The following is a 17,284-nucleotide window of genomic DNA, read 5'->3' as shown; positions in this document are numbered from 1 at the left end:
GTCAGATGTCTTTTTTCTTCCTGCTTTCTAACTAGCTGGGCATTCCACTGCATGGCTGCTGACATCATCTATGAGGTGATGTCATGAGAGCAGTGGCTATCCACACCATGGCAGGCAGCTCACAGGCTGTGCATTGCCCAGGACCTCCTTAATAGTATGAGAAAGTTCTCTAGCTAAAGACTGGTGCCTCATCGGTGGGGCCGTATTGACAGTCACATCAAAAGTGAGACTTCCCCTGTGTTTAGTGTTTTCCTGCTCCTTTCCATCTCTTGGTGGCTCCTTGAAGGCTTTGATGGTCAGGGCAAAGGCAGAGTGTACAATGTCAGTCTGGCCTGTCTGCCCTGAGTGGTCAGTTTCCCCGTCATCCTCAGACCTTTTCAATCACTAGTCAACCATCTTGGGGGCCAGGTTGGATGTGTTGTTGGGCTCATCTCCAGTGTGCCTCAGCTGCACTGCTTTGATCTTGGGGTTCAACTTGGACTGCATGGTGGAGGTGGCTGGCACCGGTAGCCTCTTTCTGGCAGAAAGCTCACTCTAGGTTTTACACGCTGTTTGGCAAAGTTTTTGAAATTTAATTGTTTTTCAGTTTGGGGCTCTGGCAAATGCCAGGCAGTTCAGTTCTGGATGCTAGAAAGAGGCCAAGGAAGAAGTGAAGCATGTGTGTTGTAAGGTCTGGACAAGTTTGAGGGTGGGGAGGGAAGCAGAGATCTTCGGGACAGCTCTGGTCCTCCTCTTTTTTCAGAAGAGGGGATGGGGTTGGGCTTTACTTACAGGTAAGCCCTGCCTGTTTCTCTCTTGCTAGGAATTGAGCTGAGGGCTACGGGCATGTTAGGCAAGCACAGCCCAGTTAGCTACAGCCCAGTGATGCACACTCCCCTCCCCCATGGTCTGTCAGTGAACTCACTGATGTAGCATAGGCCAGCCCTGAACTTGTGATCTTGGGCCTCAGTCTGAGGTTACAGGCATGTAGCCCTAGGCCAGGCTGGTGCGTGTCTCCTCCTCCTCCTCTATTTGTTTATTTATTTATTTATTGTGTGTGTGGGTTGTTTTTAGGAAGTTGGGGTTATTAAGCCTGGAGCTTCATGCATGCCAGGCGAGAACTTTACTCCCACCTCTGCCTTCCTTGTGCTGGGTGCTAGGATTAAAGGAGTCTTTTTTTTTTTTTTTTTAATTTGAGACAGAGTCTCATGTAGCCCAGCCTGACCTCAAATTTACAGTGTAACTGAGACTGCCTTAAACCTTGATCTTTCTGTCCCTGCCTCCTGAGTGCAGAGCTTAAAGCTCTGTCCCCCCAACCCCCTTACTTGTTTCAGGTTGGCCTGAGGATCAGGAGTCGAGGACATCTTCAATTCCATGTAGAGTTGAGGACATTCTGGGCTAGAGACCCTGTTAGCAAACCAAAAGCAAAGTTAAAAGCAAACAGAAGTAAAGGTGAGTGGTGAATGCAGGCTGACGGCATAGTTCGGTGTGTGGAGAGGTGCAGGGCTTGCTTGGTGTGGTCAGGTCCGGGTTCTTCCATCCTGAGCCCTGAGAAGAACAAGAAACGGGCCTGGCGAGGTGGCTCACTGTGTAAGAGTACTCGCTCATCCAGAGGACCCAAGTTCAGCACACAGTGGCTCACAACTGCCTGCAACTCCAGTTCTTGGGGATCCAACACCCACCGGCCTCCATGGTGCACATAAGAACTCATGCAGGCATACCACAAACAAGTAATTTAAAAGTGAATAAAGAAATATTAAAAACCCCCAAACAAACAAGGAGAGAAAACAGAGAATCGGCCGGCCCTAACACCTCAATGTCCACAACAGACGAACGGTAAGTAAAAGGTAGAGCCGCACAGTGGAGCAGCCACAGAGGAGAGACACGCGTCACAGTGGCCTGAAAACATTCTACCGAAGACAGCAGTCCCAAGAGGCCACACACAGGCCACATGATTGCATCTGTACAAATTGTCTGGAGTAGGCAAATCCACAGTGATGGAAATAGATTGGTGCTTGCCAGGAGCTGGGGGAGGGGGGTCAGGCTGGTTGTTGACAGATAAGGTTTATTTGGGGATAATGAAATAGTCTGGAATCGGAGGTGATGGCAGCTCAAACCCAAATCTAATAAAGCCCAGTGCAATTATCTGCCTTAAAAGGATGAGTTTGGGGTGAGGAATGGCGCTTAGTCTGAAGGAGGTCCTGGGTTCTGTCTCCAGCTTCTTACAAACCAAGTTTGGTGTCTCGTGCCTGTCATCCCAGGCCCTCGCTGTGAAGGCAAGAGGATCTGAAGTGCAAGGCTGCATAGTGAGTTTGAAATCAATCTGGGCTAAAGAGAACTTGTCTTTTCTTTTTCTTTCAAGAGTCTCTCTATGTATCTCAGTCTGTCCTGGAACTGACTATGTAGATTAAGCTGGCCTTGCACTCACAGAGATCCATCTATTTCTGCCCCCTGAGTGCTGTGATTAAAGGTGTGTACTGCTACACCCAGTTAAGAGAATTTAACTTTTTTTAAAAAGGAGGTTAAGCCAGGCATGGTGGTGCATACCTTTAGTCCTAGCGCTTGGGAAGCAGGGGCAGAAGCAGGTGGCTCTCTGTGAGTTTGAGGCCAGCCTGGTCTACATATCAGGTTCCAGGACAGCCAGTGCTGTTACAGAGAGAAACCTAGTGTTGAAAACAAAAACAAAACAAAACAGAGAGTAAACTTACGGTATATGAATTATAATTTAGGAATAATAACTAAAAGATGATGCACTCTTGTTTCATGTGTGCTCTCTGTGGCCTGCAGGGGCCAAGATAATGCAGGATCTGGGGTATAGCTCAGTATGAGAACATTTGACTAGTAATCCTGAGGTCCTGGGTTTGATGCCCAGCTCTGCAAGAAAAGATAAAAAGAGAAGAAGGGTTCTTGTAGCCAACTCCATCTCCTACCTGCTCCTCTACCGTGTGTCACTCAACTTCCTCCGTTGTTTCTAGCTAGGCGCATAAATAGTTCTGTACTGGACAGAGCTTGACCCAGGGCCTTTCTCGTGCTGGACTGAGCTGCATCCCAGCATTACTCAGTGTGAAGTGGCCACAGGCTGATTTGGACCCCTGTGAAGAAAGTGGACTGAGTGGAGAGGACTCAAGGCTTCCCACAGACCTCTGCTATCTCAGGTCCCTGCTTACTAGGGCGTCTGGGCTATGGTCGTTGCTGCCTGCCTGACGTCAGCCTGTTGGGAAACAAATTTAGTTCCCCTAAGTATAAGGAGGGCCACTGCCTGTCTAATTGGGTAGGCAACTGTCTAATTTGGACAACACTGCTCCTCACGCAGTCTTCTGTTTTTTATTTCTTTCAGTCTTTATTTTATTTTTTGATTTTTTTTTTTGAGACAGTATTTTTCTGTGTAGCTCTGGCTGTCCTAGAACTTTCTGGGTAGACCAGGCTGGCCTAGAACTCAGAGGTCCCCTTGCTTCTCCCTCCTGAGTGCTGGGAATAAAGGCGTGCTGTGTTGGATTTTAAAAATACTTCCAAGTCCCTGTACTTGGGAGGCAGACATGAAGGCTGACCTTGCTACCTGATGAATTAGCACGATAGCCCAGGCTGTAGGAGCCCATGTCTTGAAAAACAAGATTTGGGGCCGGAGGGAGAGCTTAGTAGTTAGGAGCGCTCGCATGGAATTGAAGGACTGAGGCTTGGATCCTAGCACCTATGTAACTATCTGGTGTTCCTGGCCAGCTTGAGACCCAGCCTGGTGCAGGGCTGAGACAGGAGCATTAGCCAATAAAACTTGAGCCCCAGATTCAAGAAGAGACCTTGCCTCAGAGGAGTAACGGGAATGATAGAGGATGACCTTGGGCATCCCTTTCTGGCCTCTGTGTGCACGCATGCGTGTGTGCCTACACACAAGGTAGAAAAATCCTGAACAAAACAAAAACGCCTGTCAAGACTTACGTGGAGGGCAAGTTCAGAGATAAAATGCCATTTTATTATTTATTTAGAAATTAGGTAAATTGTCCCAAATTAGTAAAGAAAAGAAGTTTTGGTGCCTCCTTACTGTCTTCAGGGTGAAGCCTTTGCATATGTAGCCCTCAGTTATATTTTAACATCCGTCTCCCTCCCTGCCTGTCGTGGGCTCATAAGCTAACTCCATTTTCCTGACTATTTTCTTCTCTTTTTCTCTCCTTCCTGTTTTCTCCCCCTACTCTGTCTTTCAGATTTGTATGTAAACACTTCCTCATTAGTGGCTAGAAAGAGTTACTAGCTATCTCTTTGTGATTCTGAATCAGCTGAGCGCATTCCATGCTCCTGTGGTGTGCATTGGGGACATGAACCCAGTACAGTACTCGTTTAGATCATGTTGACAGTGAGACCCTGAGACAAAGGCCAATAGGTTGTAAGTTGGGTCAGTGCCTCTTATTTGTTTATTTACTTACTTACTTGTTTATTTACTTATTTATTTATTTTTGATAGCGTCTAGCAATATAGCCCATGCTAGGCTCAGACTTTGGCGTCTGTCAGGACTGCCTGTGTGTGGTTCACTGATGGGAACCAACATGCCCGTCAGACTGATGTCTATCTTCGACACCTAGTTGTGGGTACTTTGTTTATATGTGCATTGGAGAGGTTTCCAGTTCACATGGCCTACCCTGTAATGGTCCGATGTATCTGGCTAATGGGATGTGGAATGGCAGACAAAGCTCGCATAATAACAGATCTGTGTTCATAAAGAGCGGGCTATAATTATGAAGGACTGGAAAAGAACGGGTTGGTGGAGTTTTGGGCCCTATGTCTCCTGTGTGCTCAGCTGGTTTGTTCTTTCTGAGCTTTCTTAGCATTTATCCTTGATTTTGTTTTGGGGCCGTTAGTTGTAGATCTAGATACTTCAGTTTTTCTCCTCTTTAGCAAAGCCATATGGGGACTCCAAGTTTCACTGTCTAGAAGTTTGGAACAAAGGCCAAAGTTCAGGAGAACAAGCTGCTTCAAAAACTACCCTGACTTCAGTTGCCTTAGGGGAAGAGAGCATCCCAACAGACATCAAGATTTTTAAAAATAGTCTTTTGTTTTTTAAAGTCTGTAAATAGTGGGCTTCCAACTTTTAGTGCCGTACCCTCTGGTAAAGCACCGACCCCAGGGCCTAATTAAAATCATCCAGTATACTGTCATTTCCCCTCTAAGATTGTTGTTAACTTAAAAAAAATAGGGTCAAACTTACAAAAAGGTTCAGAGACTGAGATTACTGTCATGAGAATGGCTTGGGAGGGATGGCTCAGTGGTTAAGAACCACCGCACCCAGGTTTGGTTTGCATCACCCTCATGGTGAGTCATTCCCCATCCATACCTCCTGTTCCAGGGATTTAGAAGCCTTTTTCTGACCTCCAGGGCCACCAGGCACACAATGGTACACACACACACACACACACACACACACACACACACTCACAGGCAAAACACTTATAACCTAAAAATCTAAAAAAATATATTAAAAGATAAAATATTGCACATACAGGTAAACTTTCGCAGTCTGATTCATTTCCCAATTTCCCTGCTCGCTGCCTCCTGTCCTGTGCGGAGGGGACTTCCGGCTGCAGTGGCTCCTTCCTTTCCAGGCTGTCATGTTTCCTGTATGTCCCCTGTAACACCGTTGCTCTGTGCAAGTTCACGTGTTCACCGTACGTAGTTAGGCTGCATGTCCTTCTCTTTCTGCCTCTCTCCCTCTCTGCCTCTCTCCCCTCTCCCACTTTAGGAACGGGGAATGTGAATTGGATTCCCATCATTCAAGGGTGGTCTCATTTTAGAAACACACCACAATTTGAAAAGGCAGAAAACCCCAAAATAGTTGTGGGTCCTAGAAGCTAGTACTTGAGAGATGAGAGTGCTCGGTTGTGTCTGGTACTGTCTGCTCAGTCATATGGAGGGGACTGAGAATCACTGTTGGAGGTGGTGACAAGGTCTCCTGGGCTCTTGAGCTGTAGAATGCTGCACTGTTTTTTTTTTTTCCTCTCAGGAACGTTCTGGAGGTTTCCACCCCGAGGCAGAGTATCTGGTAAAGATCAGTCTAGGGCCAGAGGGTTTGCCTATTGTGAGGACAGCTCTGGGTTGATGTTTTGTTCTGTTTTTGAAGCCTAGGTTAGCCTTGACCTTCCTTCCTCGCTGGAATTACAGGTGTGTGCTACTACATGAGGCTGAGTATTACTGTATAGCCCAAGCTGACCTTGAACTCACAGCGAGCCTCCTGCCTTTCAAACTCTGGGACTATGTATGTATAACACCACTCAGTTTCTCTGAGACTCTGCTTCATCAAAACTCTTCATAACAGTGCTCATCTTCACTCACCGCCTCATGGTGATCATGCTCGCATTGAAGGTGCAAAAACAAAGACCAGCCATGCCATTGTGCTCTTGTCTTCACGCTCTCTATCGCCACACCACCTTGGTAGAAAGGAACATTTCAATACTGAATCCTTGAATGAGCTGGCTGTGGTGGTGCACACCTTAATCCCAGCACTTGGGAGGCAGAGAAAGGTGGATCTCTGTGAGCTAGAGGCCAGCCTGGTCTACAGAGTGAGTTCTAGGAAAGCCAGAGCTACACAGTAAGACCCTGAAGAGAAAAAAAAAGCAAACAAACAACCCAATAAAAAAATTCACTGTTTTTATATTTAAAAAGGTAGCATTTCTGTGTGTGTTTATGTCTGTGTGTGTTTGTGCAGGTATCTGCAGAGGCCACAAGAGGGTGCTGGATCCCGTGGAGCTGGAGTTATAGGCAGTTGTGAGCTGCTTGATGTGCGTGTGTGTGGAACTGAATTCAGGTCCTCTAACAGAGTAGTATATGCTCTGAACAGCCATCTCTCCAGCTCCTGTTTACTATCATTGCCCCTGTGTACACAGTGTATGTGTGCGTGCGTGTGTGCGTGTGTGTGTAGGGCATGGGGGGGATGCACACGCCATGGCTCTTGTGAGCCCCAGAGGTCAGAGGCCATCTTTGTGGAGCCTGTTCTGCCCTTCCACCGTGTGAGTCCAGGGACTGATCTCAGTTCCTCATGCTTGTGTGGCATCTGTTGTACATACATGCTGAGCCACCTTGCTAGCCCATCTGACCTTTGAGCATGTCTTTTTCTCCATCCTCTCTGTTGATGTGTGCATATGCCACGTGCTGAGCCATAGTAATTGCTGAAGATAAGCACTTCAGCAGGGTTGGAATCTAGAGCTGAATTGCTGCCTTTTTTTTTTTCCTCACGAAATACCATTTTTCCTTTAGAAAACAACTGAGAAACAAATTGAAGTTTGAGAAATTGGCAGTCATTTTCTTCAAACTGAATGAAGCAAACCTGACACTCTGAGGAAAACAACTGACAGTATTTGTTGCCAGTAACAAAATTGTTCTTACAAGAAAATTAGGATTTTGGGCTAACTCTGCCATGACAGGCTTGACAGCTTTCTGCTGTTTGGTGGCCCATCTGATGAGATCACCGAAGACATTCACAAATGTGATTTTTTTTTAATGTTGTGTAATGAAATGTGTTAAGGTTTAGAATATCTACACAGCTTAAGGAACCAGTATTTTCTAAATGAAAAGTTAGGATGTTTCACAAATCACATTTGAGTATAAGAATTGTTTCAAGTGATCTCTTGCTTTCAGTCCCCACGAGTGTATCTGTTGGGTGCTATCAGAGGTCTTTTCATGGCTTTATTAGCCAATTGGGATCACTGGAGAAATGTTCAATCAGATCTTTAGGTTCAATAACTCATAAAAAAGTTTGATTAGTTGGTTTATTATTTATTCATTTATTTTGGGAGACAAGATCTCTCTCTCTATGTAGTCCTAGCTGTCCTGGAATCAGAACTCACTATATAGACCAGGCTGGTCTTGTGGGATCTGCTTAAATATAACAGAACTTAAACGCCAGGTCAGTAAGATGACAAAAATGTTATTGTAATCAAGCGGCTACTGATTAATCAGGGCCGCAGACAGACTCGGGAGCTGAGCTGTGACCATGAAGAGACACTGTACAGCATATTTAAAGGATGAAACCATAAGTCAAGGGGAGCTGGGGGGAGCCATAGCAATGTCCAATTATATTTTGACATAAGGGGTTGAGCAAGGGAGTTTCCGTCAATCAGGATAGGAGTAGGTTCCTGGGTCCGGGAACATGAACTTAGTTTGAGCTTGCTAGCAAGATGGAGAAATTGTCCCTGAGATGTCTGGACTCAGATAACGGTTTCCTTACAACAGAAGCTGTTCAGCTACTGGGAAGTCCCTAGCTGCCCTAGGGCCTGAGGCTTTGAACTTCGATTCTTTCTATGATTAAATGGAGTCTGAAAACAAAATGGTAGTACTTAGAATTTTCTTTTTCTTGTTCCCAATACTTGAACTCACTATACAGCTGAGAATGACCTTCATCTTTTACTGCCTCTGCTTTGAAAATGCTGGCTGTATAAGCTTGTGTTGTCATCCTGATTGCAGGCATGCACCATCATACCTCTCCTGGGGCTGAAGTTTCTTTTTAAATGTTTTACATTTATTTATTTATTTATTTTATGGATGAGTATTTTTGCCTACATGTTTGTTTGCATCACACATGCATACCTGGTGCCCTTGGAGTTGAGGAGGCCTTAAGTCCCTTAGAACTGGAGTTATAAATGGTTGGGAAGTACTATGTGGGTGCTAGGAATTGATCCCAGGTCCTCTGCAAGGCCCACAAGTGTTCCTAAGCACTGAGCCATTTCCCCAGCTTCTTGGGTTGAATTTGTAGTCTCCTCAGCCATTGTGTAAATCCACCACTCTGCTTCCCCTGCAGTTCCACTGTGATGATATGGCATCTGCCAGCTCCAGCCGGGCAGGAGTGGCCCTGCCGTTTGAGAAGTCCCAGCTTACTCTGAAAGGTGAGTGGCATTGCATGAAGCATTTGAGGTACATCTGCCTGGAGAGTCAGGTCTTCTGAAAGAGTTTAAGAATGTAGGGTAGCCTTTGTTCTCAAAAGATTATCCCATTATAACTAGTTTTTAGAAAAGAAGGCAAATAATGGGAGTGTGGGAAGAATGGAACTTTTGGCTAAAATGGTCCGAGATGGTTGATTCCTTTGTCCCAGGGCTCTCCCTCTGTACAGAAATGCTCTAGTAGGTCCCATCCAGCCTCATGGCTTTAAGCACCTCTAGTAAAAGGTCACTCTTAGGTTGGTATCTCTGCCGATTGGCATCTGCAGCCCAGACCTACCCTGGAACTCTCAGTATCCAGCAGCCTAACTAACTGTCATCCCACGAGTGAACACAGAAGACTACCCATGTCTGGATCCATGCTCCTGGCTGCTGCTTCCCACAGCTCATGTTAACCTAGCAGTGGAGCTGGCATCAGCAGCCCCTGCTCCTGTTCTTGCCTAGCCCTCCCCCATGGCACTCTGTGCTGCATTAAAGTCTCCAGACCCACCTCTCTGATTCTGCCCTTTGTCTTCTTTCCTTCAGGCTGTGCTTACCCAGCAGCCAGTCGCCTTGTTAAAATGTAAGCCACCAAGATCGCTCTGTCTCAGAGTAAAGGCTGGTGACCACTGTTTTCTCTGTTACCTTCTGCATTCACTTTGCCTTAGCCATCCCGACCTGCTGGGTGTTCAGCTCACCAGGCAGGCCTCTGCCCTAGCACCTGCCATCTCTGAGTGAAATGCTTTTTAGCTTGCTTAGGTCTTTACTCAGAAGTCACTCTCTTCAGCGAGGCCTTCCCCACCCCCTGCTCTATAGCCACAACCTTTTGACTTCCTCACATTGTCCCCTCCCCACTTGATTATTCTCTTTTAGGTTGTCACTGTTTAACACCTGTGTACTTGGGTTAAAGGTACTTGGGGATTGAATTTAGGAGGGCCTCGGATTTTGTGCTAGCTTGACTTATAGCTAAGTTGTTAGTTTGCCTAGCATGCAGGAAGCCCCTGGGTTCAGTCCTACTGAGTGAACTGGGTGTCGTGAATGCCCAGAATCCCGGAACTCTAGAGAAAGGGGGTGGGGGCAGGGTGTGGCTGGGAGGGCAGCGGATTAGAGGTTCAGACATGTCCTTAGCTATGCACACAGTTGAAGGCCAGTTTGGGATACATGAGACCCTGTCTCAAACCAAACCAAACGGAAAACAAGGGAAAAAGAGCTAGAGAACAAAAACCAAAATCAGAACAACTAGAAGCCTGTCCTGAGACAGTGAGGGACTTGACTTGGGGGAGATTGGCTGCCGACTGACGCCTGCCTTTCACGACCTCTGATTTTAGTTCAGCAAGCTCAGCTTCCTGAAACTTATTGATGGCCCAGCTATGAAATGACAAGTTTGAACTTCATGTTCTTCCCAAGATTCATTTGTTTTTACGTTATGAGTGTGGGTGTTTTCCTGAATATTTGTGCAAAATATGCACAAATAGTACCTGTGGAGCCTGGAAGACAGCATCGGTTCCTGGAACTAGAATTACAGGTGGTTGTGAGCTGCTGTATATGGTGCTGGGGACTTGATTCAGGTCCTTTGCAAGAGCAAAGTCTTCATGACCACGGAGCCATCTCTCCAGCCCCCTATTTTGAGGCAAGGTCTCACTATGTAGTCCTGCTGTACTAGTGTGAAACTCTCTGTGTGGACCAGACTGGCCTTGCACTTACAGAGATCCACCTGGCTCTGCCTCCTGAGTGCTGGGACTAAAGGTGTGTGCCACCACACCTGGCAGGAACTTGTTGATTTTTTAAAAGAGATTGTCTAGGACTGATTACAAGGTGTCCATGTATTTACAGTTAAGGTATGCAGTGTTCCTGTCTCACCACTAGGTGGCCTCAGCCAGCCTTGATGTACGTGTAAAGTGGTACATTTTCCATTGAGGTCTTACGTCTGTGACAAAACTTTATTCTTAGACCCATCCTTGTTGCTCGACTCCTAGTCCTAAAATATTTTTTGTTCTGTTTCTTGACTTCCTACTGTAGCTTTTGGGTTTGGAGTAGTTACTGCTTCAAACAACCCCAGTAGTGCCTGTGACCTTTGTCCAGTTGTAGACCGTTGTAGGACTTGTCACCTTCCTAAAGGGTCTGGGAAGGTGCTTAGCTTCCTGTCAGTAGAGACCTCAGGGGAGGTTGGTCTTGCCATCGCGGGCGAGGTGCATCCGTTCTATCCTCTGATTTGGGCACTGGGTGCGCAGTATCTATGTGTGTTTCCTCTGGTTGACCTGGAGTTCTCACGAATGACGTAGGATAGGTGCCCACGGGATACGGTGTTTGCTGGCTTTATATTCTGTGGGTTTTTACCGGTTTGTTGGAGACAAATGATGATCACAAGTGTGGCTGTGTGCTAGGCATGACGGTGTATGCCTGTAATCTCAGTACTCCAGAGACAAAGGCCATTTTCAGTTGAGTAGGAAGTTCAAGTCAGTCTGGGCTGTACAGCAGGATGCTGCTATTTAAAGCCAGGAAGGAAACCAGATCAAAAGGGGAGAGAGAGTGAGAGAGAGAAAGAGTGAGAGAAAGAGTGAGAGAAATTAATCTTTTAATTTAAAATTAATTTAATTTGTTTTCTTGAGACAGGGTTTCTCTGGCTGTCCTGGAACTCACTCTGTAGTCCAGGCTGGCCTTGAACTCAGAGAGAGGAAAAGTGTTTAAAGGGTTTAACACCTAGCTGTTGTCCCTGTAATAAGACAGAAAGGGCTCTGAAGAATTTATCGATGAAATAGGACCTTGTTTTTTTTTTTCCCAACAAGCTTATGCATTATTTGAAAATGAGAGAGATAGATAGAGAGACAGAGACAGAGAGACAAGAGAGAGATTGAGATTGATTCGCATGAAGGCTGTAAACAGAACAAGCAGTAAGGTGGCTGACCATCATGGAGCCTGTTCAGCCCCGGCTAGGTGACAAAAGGCAGCAGAGGGGTACGTAAAACCCAGGAATGGCACACAGCTGGGGCGGAGTCGGGCTGCTGGGGGCGCATTTTGGCTTACAGCTTCCTCTTTACATAACTGGAGAGTGACCCCTTCTCCAACATATACTCGCTCTGGCCCAGGCTGAGCAGAACCCACTCTGTAGCTCATGGTGGACTTTTGAACCCAAGATGAACCTCTTAGCCTCTCAAGTCAGTGGGATTGTAGGTATGAGTGACTTTGCCTGGGTTTTTTGTTTTAAGTTTTGAGAGTAGCTCTGTCCGGCCTGGAACTCCCCATGTAGACCAGGCCAGCCTTGAACTTGCAGCAGTCCTCCTGTTCTTCCTCCCAGCTGCTGCGATCACAGGTATGTGTCCTCATTCCAGGCCTAGTGTGACCTCTCTTCTCAAGCCTGTTTCCTCCTCAGCACAGTCATGGTGACAGTATGTCCCCGCTTCATGAGCATGGGGCTTCAGGGGATGGTGTATGCCTTGGTGTGTCTGTTTGGAGGGACTGTTGGTTGAACCTTAGTGATTATCTCTATGCTATTTCAAAAATCTGTGTGGTTTGCAAAGACTGAGGAAACAGTCCTCGACTTCACAGCGTGGCCAAATGGAGATCTACTCAGAGGCAGTGCAGGGAGCCCTGAGTTTCCAGAGGATCCCTGCAGGGCTCAGACTTGACAGGAAGCTCAGCTGCTCTGAGGAGCCGCATCTGTGCCAACTGTCCCACCGCGGGGAACTGTGGGAGGCATGTCAATGATGTGAAACATTAACACAGCATGCAGTGGATTTTGTGACAGCCGTTTAAAAGTTGATTCGGGGGCACTGGGCTGTAGGCCAGTGAGCAAAGCACTTTGCTATCTCTGTGTGTTTAGGTTAGGAGCGATTTTTCTCTATGTTTCAAGCTGTTTTGTATGTCCATGCTTTTTGTTTTGTTTGTTTGTTTCTTCTTTGTTTTGTTTATACCCCCTTTTATTTCTTGTTTTAAATTTATTTTGTATGTGTGTGTGCACATGCATGTGGAGGTCAGAGGTCAACCTTGGGTGTCTTTACTCAGGCACTGTCCAGCTTCTTATTTGAGACAGACTCTTGCTGGAACCTGGGACTTGTCAACTAGGCCAGCATGGCTGACATTTGACCTCAGGGGATTTGCCTGTCTCTATCCATCTCTCCAGCTCTGGGATTACAGACAGCGCTGTCACACCATACGTGGCCTTTTATGTGGGTGCTGGGATGGAAATGAGGTTGACAGGCATTCACAGCAAACATGTCTTGACTGAGCTATCACCATGTAATTTTTTTAAAGTTTTTCTTTTTTTTTAAGAGCACAAGGCTAAACAAAACAAACACAAGATCTCTTCAAAGGAAATGACCAAAAGGAGCCAGACCATCTGCCCCTCGGGGCACAGGGCAGTGACTTAACTCACCTGCTTTTGCTTTTGTCTCGTCCAGTGGTGTCAGCAAAGCCCAGGGTGCACAGCCGCCAGCCGAGGATCAACTCCTACGTGGAGGTAGCAGTGGATGGACTCCCCAGCGAGACCAAGAAGACGGGGAAGCGCATCGGGAGCTCCGAGCTTCTCTGGGATGAAGTCATCGTCCTGTAAGGGTGTCACCTCTAGAATGCAGGGGCAGGGGGAGGAGAGGCAGGGGGAGGAGAGGCCGGGGCGGCAGACCCCACTGCCTCAGCCCTGTGGTGCTCCTCTCCAGGTGTCTGTACCTCACCGAGCTCACAGACACTCATTATTAGCTAGGGGTAGCAGGTCAGCATGGGAGGTGTGCAGGACTGTCTCCCTGTTTGTCCCCTGTCCGATGTCAGCAGGGTGGCTTTCGGCAGTTTGTTTCATCTTAAAGGGGCGACTGGCTCGGCTGCTGGGCTGTGATGAGTCACTCATTTGTTTTCCAGGAATGTCACAGCCCAGAGTCATTTAGATCTGAAGGTCTGGAGCTGCCACACCCTGAGGAATGAACTGCTCGGCACTGCCTCTGTCAACCTCTCCAATGTCCTGAAGAACAATGGCGGCAAAAGTATGTAGGGTTCAGCTCTGGTCAGGGAGGAAATGGCAGCCAGTCCTGGCGTTGACCACAGTGCCTCTGCCCCTTGGAGAGCATCAATGGGGTTTGAGGAAGGCAGGGTTCAGCGTGCTTGGTCCTGGGCTATAGATGCAGGACAGTGTCTCCTAATTGTTTCTCAGGGGCGCAGGCTCTCACTCAGGAAGCATGCAGTACATTCAACTAAGCTGCCAGAAGCCTCCATCTGAAACCATTGCTCTTCTTGTCTGAGCCCTAGAACAGAACAAAGGAGCTGTGTGTGCATGCGTGTGTGTGTGTGTGTGTGTGTGTGTGTGTGTGTGTGTGTGTATGTGTGTGTGTGTGTATTTCTCTGTTTGGGACAGGGTTACAGATGGTGCCCTGTGTCTCCTAGGCGCCCAGAATTGGCCTTATTGGCTGTTGGGGTGTGACAGCAGCTCCATCTGAATTATCGGGCTGCCTCTGCTGATTGGCCATATAAATCTTGAGGTCTGTTCCTTGCTGTTTGTGGCCAGTGGTGTAACCTACGCCTGTGGGCTGTGGACCCTCCCTCATAAAGCCTCTATTCAGAGCAGTACCATATGTGGCGGCCAAGTGCCGGAGAAAGAAAGGCTCCTTTTTTTCCTACCATGGAGAAAATACTTTGTGAAAGCGGACTTAGGCTAAGTGAGACACGGGGGCAGGGCGTGTTGAGGTGTGGGGCAGCCACACAGTTTGCATCTTTTCCTTCAGAGCCCGTCCTTTCTGCTGGGCTGCTGGAAAGTTTTGGCTCCTCCTGTCCTCTGTTCCTTTCTGTTGGACACACAGCAGCACATCAGAGGACTGTTAGAGGCCAGGGACGTGTCTCTGTTTTGGTGGTTTGGTCATTTGAGTTGGCCTTTTCCATGTACGTGATATGTGTGTGTGCATACGTGTGTTGGCCGGAGGTCCATCACAAGTGTCATTTCTCAGGTGCATCAACCATGCTTTTGTTTTTTGAGATCTGGAGCTCACCAAGTAGGTTGGCTGCCCAGTGAGCCCCTGAGATCCGCTGTTTCTGCCTTCCCGGGTGGCATTGCGGACACGCGCATTGTGCCTGGCTTCTTACCTGGGTCTAGGATTTAGGCAGGTCCTCGTGACTATGTGGCACGGACTTTGCCAGGCCTTCCACCAGGCCGAGCTCACACTCTGAACGCCTTATCCCCCAGCTTCCACCTCCTAAGTCTTAGGATTAGTAGGTGCAGTGCCATGCCTGGCTTCCAATTTGGTCTTTGCTTTCCAATCCTTAGTCTGCTTTTTGTGATCTAAAGGTTGTAGTTATTATACTTGTAGGATTTCTCACATTAAGATGTAGCACCAAACCACCTGGTGTGGGGTCACGTGCTTGTAACCCTGCATTTGGGAGGCAGAGGCAGGTGGACCTCTGTGAGTTTGAGGCCAGCCTGGTCTACAGAGGGGGTTCCGGATCAGCCAGGCTGTACAGAGAAACCCTGTCTCAGAAAATCCACTGAAAAAAGAGCACCACAAGGGCTGGGGAGACGCCTCAGCAGGTAAAGGTACTTGCTGTCAGGTCTGACAACCCGAGTTCAGTCCCTGGATCCATATGGTGGAAGGAGAGAACTGACTGTCACGGTTGTCCTCTGACCTCCAGTGCCGTGTGTGTGTGTGTGTGTGTGTGTGTGTGTGTGTGTGTGTGTGTTTAAGAGCCCACACTACTCCTTTAGACGACCCAGTGCTGATGTGCTCCCAGGGCTCACAGTTGCCTGTACCTCTAGCTCTAGAGGACCCAGTGCTTTCTTCTGGCTTCCATACCTACGCTCACATGTACGCACATATAAATACATGCACATTATTCAACCATTTTAAATCCACAAATCTTTAAGACATATGTAGTGACAATACAAGTGACCTGTCTTTTCACATTTGTGCAGGCAGCAGGCTCTGGCTTGATTCTGTTTTATTTTCTGTGGTGCTGACCTAGAACCAGGGACATGGGCACTCTAGGTAGGGGGTTTGCACGGAGGTGCGCTCACAGGGGCAGCATCATACTTACAGTGCTTTAGAAGGGCATTTTTATTTACCGTGTGTGTGTGCCCCACAATGCATCTTTAGAAGTTAGAGGACCACTTTGTGGAGTTACATCTCTCCTTCTAACTTTATGTGGGTTTGAACTCAGGTTTTCAGGCTTGTATAGCAAGTGCTTTTACCTACAGAGCTATCTTGTGAACCCTGTACTTCACCTTATGGTTATCAAAATAATTATGCTGGCACACAGCTTTAATCCAGCACTTGGGAGGCAGAGGCAGGTGGATCTCTGTGAGTTTGAGGCCAGCCTGGTTTGCAGATTGGGTTTCAGGACAGTCAGGGCTACATGGAGAAACCCTGTCTTAGAAATCATTACAAAACAAAAGAAAACAAGTGATAGGGCCGGTGAGATGGATGAGTGGTTAAGAGCCTTTGTTGTTCTTGCAGAGGACCTGGTGTTTACCTATGGTTTCTATTGCTGTTAAGGGATACCATGGCCATGGCAACTCTTATAAAGGAAACCATTTTTTTGGGTCTGGCTTACATTTCAGGGATTTAGTCCATGATTGTCATGGCAGGAAACATGGCATTTGCAGGCAGACATGGTGCTGGAGAAGGAGCTGAAAATTCTCTCTTGATCTATAGGCGTCAGGAAGAGACTCAGAGACACCGGGCTTGGCTTGAGCATCTGAGATCTCTAAGCCCACCCCCAGTTTCTCCAACAAGGCCACACCTACTTCTGCAAGGCCACATCTCCTAATAGTGCCACTTCCTATGAGCCTGTGGGGGCCACTTTTATTCAAACCAGCAGTTCCCAGCACCCACATGGCAGGTCACAACTGTCTGTAATTCCAGTTCTAGTAGAATCAAAATTCAGGCCAAACAGATGTTCTTGTGTGCTCTGCAGCATGCACTTAACACTTGAAGATGTGTATTTATATATTGTATGTAATGTATGTAATGTATATTTATGTATGGCTTTTCTGAAACCTGGCCTCCCTATGAAGCCCAGGTTGGCCTAGCAGCTACAGTTCTTTTTGCGTCTTGCACTGCAACTGGAGGCAGACATTTATTCTCATTTACACTTATTTTAATTTTTCATTACATGCGTGAGTCTGTGTGTAAGTATGTGTATATGAATGTAGATGCTTGCAGAAACCAGAACAGGGCCTCAGATCCCTTGGAGCTTGAGTTACAGGCAGCTTTGAGCCACCTGTAGCTGCTGGGACCTCAGCTCAGGTCCTCTGCAAGAGCAGTCTGCATTCTTAACTGCTGAGTCATCTCTCCAGCTCCCTGTATTTACTTGTTCTCTTTAAAATACTATTTTAGGGGCGGGAGAGATGACTCAGCAGTTAAGAGCACTTGCTGTTCTTTCAGAGAACCTGGATTGGGTTCCCAGCACTCACATGGTGGCTCATAAGTGTGGCTGCAGTTCTA

General features: G+C 47.3%; 1 protein-coding gene across 2 annotated transcripts in view; it reads left to right on the top strand.

Annotated features, from left to right (window-relative positions):
• Wwp2 (WW domain containing E3 ubiquitin protein ligase 2) overlaps positions 1 to 17,284 on the top strand; it is a 117,385-nt gene that overhangs the window by 6,258 nt on the left and 93,843 nt on the right. Inside the window, exons 2-5 of one of the 2 annotated variants that reach the window (XM_021632841.2) lie at positions 1,314 to 1,431; positions 8,756 to 8,840; positions 13,268 to 13,415; positions 13,719 to 13,840. In XM_021632841.2, coding sequence (XP_021488516.1) covers positions 8,771 to 8,840; positions 13,268 to 13,415; positions 13,719 to 13,840 — 340 coding nt within the window. In that variant the 5' untranslated portion in view covers positions 1,314 to 1,431; positions 8,756 to 8,770. The remainder of the gene's footprint in view (positions 1 to 1,313; positions 1,432 to 8,755; positions 8,841 to 13,267; positions 13,416 to 13,718; positions 13,841 to 17,284) is intronic. The other variant, XM_021632831.2, reaches the window with a different exon arrangement.

This window comes from Meriones unguiculatus, chromosome 10, assembly GCF_030254825.1.
Source record: "Meriones unguiculatus strain TT.TT164.6M chromosome 10, Bangor_MerUng_6.1, whole genome shotgun sequence".
NCBI lineage: Eukaryota > Metazoa > Chordata > Mammalia > Rodentia > Muridae > Meriones > Meriones unguiculatus.
The sequence above is the reverse complement of the archived record's forward strand: the minus strand, read 5'-3'. Positions and strand labels throughout refer to the sequence as shown.